This window comes from Melopsittacus undulatus, unplaced genomic scaffold, assembly GCF_012275295.1.
Source record: "Melopsittacus undulatus isolate bMelUnd1 unplaced genomic scaffold, bMelUnd1.mat.Z mat_scaffold_700_arrow_ctg1, whole genome shotgun sequence".
Taxonomy (NCBI): domain Eukaryota; kingdom Metazoa; phylum Chordata; class Aves; order Psittaciformes; family Psittaculidae; genus Melopsittacus; species Melopsittacus undulatus.
The window spans coordinates 995-9354 of NW_022994527.1; the positions used below are offsets into that span (position 1 = coordinate 995).

An 8360-nucleotide genomic window follows, 5' to 3' on the forward strand; every position below is an offset into this window, starting at 1 on the left:
CCCACTCCCCACAGACGAGGCATTCCGGCTCCGCCGCCGCAGCGGCCTTTAGGGCACCGACGAGTCCCTGGCTGCTAATTACCACCTTTAACTGGGAGGCCCGGCTAATTACTCAGCTGCAGCAGGGACTCAGCCCGAGCCCCCAGACCTTCCCCGTCTCTGGCCACCTCCCAGCCCAGCAAGCAACGTAGCTGCACAGCTTCTGACCCCACTCCCCTTCCCTCTCTGCCTCTTGCCGCTTCCTGCGGTGCTGCTGATTTTTAGCAGCAGGACGGTAGTAATTGCATGTCTCGGTTGATGTTCTATAATTTGATACCTCGATGGAAAATGTCCAGCAGGGATTCGGGGAAAACAGAGAAAAAGAGAAGCAAATGAAAAGCAAAGCCTTGCGGCTTTGTGATGTGCTCAAGAGCCCCGGGGACAGCGACGGGCACCAAGCACAGGGGCCGGGCCTTGCCCCGAGCCTGGCCGCACTTCAGGACGGGCGGATGGACAGACCGACAGACAGACAGAGAGGATCCTTGCGAGACTCGGCACCCGACGGGAGAAGTGACTGGCTCGGTGATACTGCGGACGGGGAGCGATTTGCTCGGTCTGTCAGACTCCCTGTTACCCTCTGCGGTCTGAAAAAAGCACCATTTAGGATGCGCAGCGCGGAATCGAAATAACTGATTTGATAGCAATTAACGTATCTTTAAAATGTGAAAGCAGCCGAATTCGCTCGAGAAAATCTGCCCGCGAGCTCTTGCCTCTCCCGGCAAAGGCCAGGACAAGCCGTCAGGGAAAGCGACTGGAGAACCTGCCCCGGTGCCGGCTTCCGTCTGTCCCTGTGGATCTGCCTACGAACTCGGACTCGGCTTTCTAACCTGCCTCAGCAGGGGGGAAGAAATAAAAGAATAAAAACAATCAAAAGCATTACACATCTCAGAGCAATAGTTCATAAAATACTTTATTGAAATAAAGTAAATATCTTCGCATTAATAAAACCGATCATAAAATGCAGTTTTCGAATAACTAGGGGCACCACAGGGTTTTAGACAGCGAGTAGATGTGTCAGATGGGATCCAGTGTCCTTCCGGGCCCTCGCACACAACACCGGCGGCCGTAGCGCAGCACTCCGTGGGCGCGGAGAGGAGCGGCGGGGATGCGACCGGCCTAAAAGTTCAGTTCGCCGGAGGCCGAAGGCGACCGTCGCCATTAACTGGGGCCGCCCTTCGCCCCCGTCCCGCCGGAGAGGTTGGGGCCGGCCGCGGGCTCGGCGGGCAGCACCCGAAGGGCGGCGGGGCCGTCGGGGGGCCCCAGGCCATCACCCTCACTCCTCCTGGCTAACCTCGGCCGGCGAGCCCAGGCTCTCGGGCGGCTTCTCGGTGTCCCGGGCTCGCTCCTGCTCCGAGAGCTGCTCGCTGCTGGGGATGGAGTTCTTCTTGGGGCGGCCCTTGGGCTTGGTGGGGGACTCCAGGCCTCCCCCCTGCAACACCTGCGGAGCGGGGAGGGGGCAGAGGAGGAGGGAGGCACCCCGATAAAACCGTGCTGCCACCGTGAACACCCCTCTCCACCATCTCCCGGAGCAAAGCACCGCGTCCGGGCAGCAGCCAGGGGAGCAGCCGAGGCTGCCGGCGCGGCTCTTCCTGGGGGCAGAGCTGCAAGGCCGGGCAGGCTCGGACCAAGCAAAGGGGTGTCCTTAAGACCGGTTTTTAGTATCATTATCATTAGTAGTAGTATCTTTAAGGCAGGGCTGTCCCGCAGAAGGACTAGCCCCCTGGGCACGGTACCGTGCTCAGAAGGGGTGAACTCGGGCACTTACTATTTTCTTCCATTTCATGCGCCTGTTCTGGTACCAGGTTTTCACCTGAAGCTGGCTGAGCCCCAGCGATTCGGCCAGGTCTATTCTGCGGGCGAGAGAGAGGCAATGAGCTCCGGTAGCTTTCGTCTCGGCTGGCAGCCTCACTCTTTCTTCGGAAAAAACGGGCCCCCGTCTCGTCCCGCCCCTGATCCGCAGGGTCCTACCTGTCGGGCGTGGAGAGGTATTTCTGCTTCTCGAAGCGCTTCTCTAGACCCATGAGCTGCAGCTCGGTGAAAACGGTGCGGCTGCGGCGGCCCTTTTTGGCCTTGCTGCCCGGCTCCGGGGGGCCCGGCTCCAGCTTGCCACGAAGGTGCAGCTCCAGCGGGAGATGGGGCGAGACCGAGCCGCCCTGCAGCCCCGAGCCGGCCGCAAGCAGCGCCGAGCCCAGCCCCGAGCAGCCCAAAGGAGCCAGCGGGAACTTGAACACGGCGGCCGGCTCCGCCTTCAGCACCGCTGCGGGAGACAGGGACCGTCAGCTTCGGCAGCCCCAGGCCCTGCCCCGCGGACCCCCGGGGCTGCAGGGTGCTCGCCTGCCCCGCGGATCAGACCCAGGCAGCAATCCGGAGTTCTCCTTCCGCGGCAGCGAGCCCCTGAGGCCGGCGGATGCGGGACCAGCGGCGGGGTTTCGGGCCTGCCCTGCCTGGGTCCCCCAGCTCCGCGAAGCAGGGTCACGCCTTGCCCTCCAACCGGCAGTTTCTAATTAGAGAATGGCTTGGGGGTTACACGTGAAAACAGTTTAAATCCCCTGAAAGAGTCCCCTCCAGTGCCATGCGACAGTTGCCCGCGGCGGGGCCCGGGTACGGGCCAGGGGTTCCCTCACAAGTATTCGTCAGGACATTTTCTATAAGGGAACAATTTCTATACCTCTCCGTGAATCGCAGCCCCACGGTTTTCCTGTGGGGGCAGGGAACAATTCCCGAGGAGCCCAACGAGGAGGAGAAGGAGCATGCAGATACTTTCGGCAGCGGCCTCGGCAAACGCAGCCATCCCGCAAGTCGGGGAACTGCTGCCTGGCCCGGCCCCGCTCGGCTCTCCCCGGCCCCGCTCCACCAGCAGCAGGCTGCGGCCCCGGAGCGAGCCGGTGGCTTGGAAAGGCCTTTCCGAAGACTCCGTGCGGGCTCCTTCCCCTCGGCCTAGGCTGAAACTGCCTCTTTCCCTTCTTACAGGACCTGATCCTGTTGCTGCTGAACCCACGCCGTGAGGGCTATATGGAACCTTGAATCGGCTCCACCATTTCGAATCGGTCTGCCCGTCTTAAAACCCTACTGATTTACAAAAATTATAACGTCTTGCTGTGGGGATGACACTTTCCGCTTCTCTTTCAAAAGCAGAGCAAGAACTCGGGATCTTCCCATTCCATTATTTTCTACAGATAAAAAGCTACGTCTCCGCAGATGGAGACGGTTTGGGGAAAGGAGCTTTTGCAATTGCACATTAAATGCCGGCGTTCGAAATATATTAAATATTGGCATTTAACAATAAAACAACTATTAGTTAATAAACTGCATTTGTCCTAGATACTGTGTCAGACTGCATAGACCTCGCTGGTTCCCGCTTTAAATAAATATATATATACTACATATTAATACTACATAATTATTACACAAAAATACTATGTATAAATATTTCTGCATTATATATAAATGTTGTCTATTATATATTTAAGATATAAATTAATATATATGTCGGGTATCCAGCCAAATCTCTGTCTGCAGAGCAGCCCTACAGATACAGACCCCGCTGCGCAGGCTCCAGCAATTCACACCTCATCCAAAAACACGTAGAAACACCCGCTCAGCAACAACGTTCTCCCCGTGGAAGTCAAGGGCCACGCTCTGCAAGCGCCGTCGGAGCCTGCAGCCGCTCTCTTCGTGTCAGGCTCCCAGACGGAGCCCCCGCTGCACGGCCGAGACCCGGCGGGATGCGCATTGCCGGCAAAGCCCGGCAGGTATTTTTTAAAGCAAAATTCACGACATTTTTCTTCAGGGAACCGGGGCTAAAACACGCTCGAATCCATCAGCGGGAAAAACCTCCCCGCCTCGCAGCCCTGTACCCTCAGCCGCTCCCCCCACGGCCGCGGGAACCCCCGGGGCTCGGTGAGAGCGCGGGGGCTCCCCCTGCTCCCCCCGCGGACGTACCGAGGTGGTTATGGTATGGCCGGGCGGAGAGCAACGCCTGTACCCCGAACTTGAGCAGCTCTCCGGCCGGCGCGGCCCCTTTGGCGTCCGGGGGATCGGTGAGAATCTCCTCGATCATGAAGCTGCGGTAGCGATGCGAGCGGTGGTCGGGAAAGGCTTCAGCAGGGAAGTAGTGCGCGGCCCCCAGCTCCAGCGGGTGCTGCATCGTCGCCGCCGCCCCGGGATCGGGGCGGGGGGGAGCCGGGGCCGCCCTAGCGCAGCCCCCCGGCCGGCAGCCGGGCAGCGGGGCGCCCCGCGGGGGCTCTGCCCATTGCCCCGCAGCCCCTACCCTGCCCCTGCGGGCCGGGCCCGGAGCGGCCCCCCCCAGAGCGAGTGGCCCGGGACCGCCCTGCGCAGCGTGGCGGACCGGAGCCGGTACCGCCGCATGCACACGGGGCGCAGCACCGGGGAGCGTCTCTCCGCCCCGGGACTACAGGCAGCGGCCTATTATAACCGCCGGCCCCGGCGGGGCTGTCAGCGTTGCGAGGGGAGGGCGCGGGAGGGGCTGCGGAGGAAGGAAGGGGCCGGGGCGGGCGAGTACCTGGAAGCGAGAGGTTACAGCAGAGCATTTGATCCCCTGCCATATAAAGCAAATTATCCTTTCTGCCAGCCGCGGGTGAGCAGACACCCAAACAAGCGCTGGCCCCTTTGGAGCGCGGCCCGGCCCCATCCCTCCTCAGCCTTCAGTCCTAGTCCCGGCCTCATCCCCTTCCAGTCCCCATCCCCGGCCCCACCCTCGGCCTTGTCCCCATCGTCGTCCCCGGCCCAGTCCCCATCATCATCCCCGGCCAGTCCCTTTCCCTACCCTACCTTTATCCCCATCCCAGTCCCCGGCCATGCTCCTTGGCGGGGAGCCGTGGACACACGGAGCCCCCAGGGCACCTCCCCCCCACCTGGCCGCGCCTATCCCCAGGACCGGCTCCCCTGGGATGCAGCCCGCGTGCCCGCCGTGGACCCTCACGTCCTTTTCGTAGGGAAAGGGCCTACCCCTACGGCACCACCGGCTGTGGCCGGTGGGAACCCAGGGCCCGGATGAGCCGGCGCAGCCAAGGGGGAGGCGGGGGCCACGCCGCCGATCTGGGGGTCAGGGCTGCCCGTCGAGGGAGCCCGGCCCGACGCCTTCAGATACCGGCTCCCTCCGGGCCTCTGCCCAATCGCTGCGAACTACACGGAACTGATCAGGGAACGAATCAAAGCACAGCATGAAGCGGAGTGTTTCCGTAGACTTTGATAGACTTTTCACGAATGTTTTTCTCTGTACAACGGGATTCGTTTAATTCCTCTTTAGCCCGTGTCACGCAAGAGAACAGATAATAAATGAGCCGTCCCTTCGCGTTTCTGACGTACTTCGTGCAAGACTTCTGCGCGAGTGTCCCAGCGCTCGTGATCCCGGGCAGGAAATGTGGGCACTAACGGATTAGAAGGGGCATGATTCGGTGGAGCCCCCGATCCCGGCCGGAGGGTCTCCGCCGCAGGGACAACTGCCAGGGGCCGGGGGTGGGTTTTAGCCGGGCTCGCCCCCTCCCCACGGCGGGAGAGGCACCGGACACGCGGGCCCCACGGGATGTATCCCACGGTCTCTCCCCAGCCACGACAGAGCTGGCCCACGCAGGGGGACTGGCGTCGGGCTCATCCCCGGGAAGGGGAGGGAAGCTCAGCCTCGTCTTTATGGTTTTCGACCCCCAAAAAATGGGATTTCGGCCGCTGTCGGCTCCCGCGGGGCTGGCGAAGATGCCGCCTGGCCCCGCTCCATAAGCAAGACGGGGTCCCCCGGGCGTTCCGCACGGTGCCCCCTGTGAGCGCGTTAGCCGAGGGACGTGTTCCCCGCCCCACGCTGCCTGCCGCGCTTCGCGGCCCCGTCCCGCAACACGCAGAGGGGACCCACAGCCGCAGAGCCGCCGGTGCAGCCGGGGGCAGACCCGCAAGTCCTGGCGCCGAGGATCTCAGGGCCGGTAACTGTAGTTGTGAAGGAAGAGATAACGGGAACGGGTTGATCGGAACGATGCAGGACACGAGGCCGTGCTGCTCGCTCTTGCTCGCCTTATTTCAATGCTACTGCCCTGTCCTCTCAGCGGACCCACTCAACCCCCGCGCCCAACAGAAAAGAGGTGTTTCTTGAATTAATTTATGCTCTGTACTTCCACTGCCTTCCCAGATAACCTGTTCCATATGTTTACTGCCGCTTGGACGGAGGGGTTCCGCACGGATTTTCCTGGTTTCTTCGCGTTTCTTCAGTTCATAAAGACGTCCCCCTCTCCGTGGAACACGAAAGAGCTGGATCCCACCCACAGGCTCTCCTCGGCCTCCTGCCGCCCCAGCTCCTGCCTATCTTTTCTCTGTCTTCTCTATTTAAATCACAAGTATTTTCATGCCAAAGTGCTGCTTTCTAACGGCCGAAGCAAAAAAGGCCTTTGGAGCTATTGTAATAAATAACAAGGAGAATAATTATGAGTAAATTGAGAATAATTTGGGCCATATTCAAGCGCACACAAATCCACATCGGATTGTTTAAACAACCTCACCTCCGAGACCACTGCACTCAGAAACAAATGGCATGCACAGAATTAATTACCAGCTCCCTCCCACACCTTGGTTTGTTGTTTTGTTGGTTTTTTTTCTTTTAAAATAAACCGAAACTCACTGATAATTGCAAATATTTAAACCTCATCCGCATCTTTGTGCCGGTCAGGCTCAGTGCGGTACAGAGCTGGTGTCATTTCCCGGCGCAAGGTATTACCTGTGATCATGTCAGGATTTACAACCTGGTGAAACATCAGCCCCGATGTCGCTTGTGTGATGGGCACGGGCGGTCTGAGGATCGCGTCCCAAACCAGCCCCGGAGCGGATATATACATATATATATATATACACACGCAATAAAAAATAATCTTTATGCAAAAAGCTCATATTGTAAGATTTTGATGCCACACTGTGAGAAAGGGTGAACTTCCTCACCCGCTGCGACTCACAGTCAATAATTTAAACTCGTTGCAAAGCAAATCCTGTAGTTACAAGTCCATCAGTCGATGTTTTTTTAACTGTGACTCTTACAGTGTCATTTGTCTCATGCCACGAGCTCCCACCGAGCACCTGAGCCCGACCCGTCTTGTGGATCTAACCCTGAGTGTCACCCACCCTCTCCTTCGGAAACAGCAGCATTTCGGATGGGAAGTTCTGCAAAATACGTGGGGTTTTAGGGAGTAACGGGATGAACAAGCTGCAGGCCCCACATTTTATACACTTTCTCCACCCCCACCCCCTCACCAACTAGAAGGGATCCTTTTAGTCTGAAAAAAATGCTCCTCATTTACTGACTGTGGTTTCGTGGTTTTGTTTTTGTTTTCTTGCACCAGGGACAGATTTTACATGACTGCTAAAACCAGATAATTTCTAGAGTTATTTGTTTAAAAATAATTTTATACAGATATATGTAACTAGTTTCAGAATGATCAATACATTTATCGCATTACGAGGCTCTTCCAATCTTTGTTTTATTTAAAAGTAGAACTCATTTTTATAGGCTTCTTTCGCTTACTTTTACACTTCCGATAACTCGATAGAGGTCTCTGTTTCAACAGAACAACATAGAAGAGGATGGCTGTTAAGCTGGGGAAGATTTCGCTGTGAAGAGGAAACCGAGTTCCTGCAATGATTTGGATTTCCTCGCTGGGGTTGGAGCTCCTTTGCTCCTCTAGCTGATCACGGCTCCGACGGGAAGAAGGTTTCTCCTGAGGTCCGCACATGCCTGCCCCTCGGTTAGGTTCTGCCGGTGCTCTCCTAAAGCGGAGAGCACAGGAAGAGAGCTCCCGGGAACGGTCCCGCCGCTCTCCCGGGTTCCTGGTCCGAGCTGCGCTCGAGGCTCTCACCGCGACGTCTGGGCGCTCTCTCCTCCACTCCCGCCGCGGGGAGCCGGTTACGGAGCCGGAGGGACCTGGGGAGACCGGGCTGCGGAACCGGGGTGACCCTCGGGGCACTGCGGAACCGCACCCTCATCCCCGCGGCTGGAGGGTGCCCGGGGGGATCACAGCAATCCAGTCCCCCCTTCTCCCGGCACTTCGTATTCAGGAAATCCACAAAGTGGTACGAGGAGAGTGGAAAACGTGACATCACGGGCTAATTGGGAAGGAGCATTAGGGCTGAGGGAATAGCTCAGTCCTGAGTAATAGATTATGCTCAACGGCTGAGTAAACGCACCATCAGCATTTAAACACGTATCCCTCTAAAAATTATTTTCTGCAAACACCTGGCCTCATCTGACAGCTTCGCTATTTAGTTACCTTTGTAAGTCACATTTAGAGGATGCAATTAGGTCTGAGCCAGGGCTGCGGGGAGCTGCACCC

The 8360-nt window shown here is 58.2% G+C and overlaps 1 protein-coding gene across 1 annotated transcript; it reads right to left on the bottom strand.

Annotated features, from left to right (window-relative positions):
- Positions 1 to 1008: 1008 nt before the first annotated feature.
- LOC117438840 (homeobox protein BarH-like 1b) lies at positions 1009 to 4227 on the bottom strand. The gene is made up of 4 exons (XM_034074225.1): positions 3982 to 4227; positions 2008 to 2296; positions 1805 to 1889; positions 1009 to 1477 (listed from the first exon to the last, which is right to left on the bottom strand). Exons 1-4 carry the CDS (start codon positions 4184 to 4186, stop codon positions 1313 to 1315), a joined length of 744 nt encoding a protein of 247 aa, XP_033930116.1. The 5' UTR covers positions 4187 to 4227; the 3' UTR covers positions 1009 to 1312.
- Positions 4228 to 8360: the final 4133 nt, after the last annotated feature.

Bases quoted from the DNA above. Each gene is read 5' to 3' on its own strand.
- LOC117438840 (XM_034074225.1), bottom strand. From the start codon at position 4,186: ATGCAGCACCCGCTGGAGCTGGGGGCCGCGCACTACTTCCCTGCTGAA. The intron at 1,890-2,007 runs GTAGGACCCTGC...TCTCGCCCGCAG, and splicing joins TACCTCTCCACGCCCGACAG to AATAGACCTGGCCGAATCGC. The intron at 1,478-1,804 runs GTAAGTGCCCGA...CCCGCTCCGCAG, and splicing joins GCATGAAATGGAAGAAAATA to GTGTTGCAGGGGGGAGGCCT.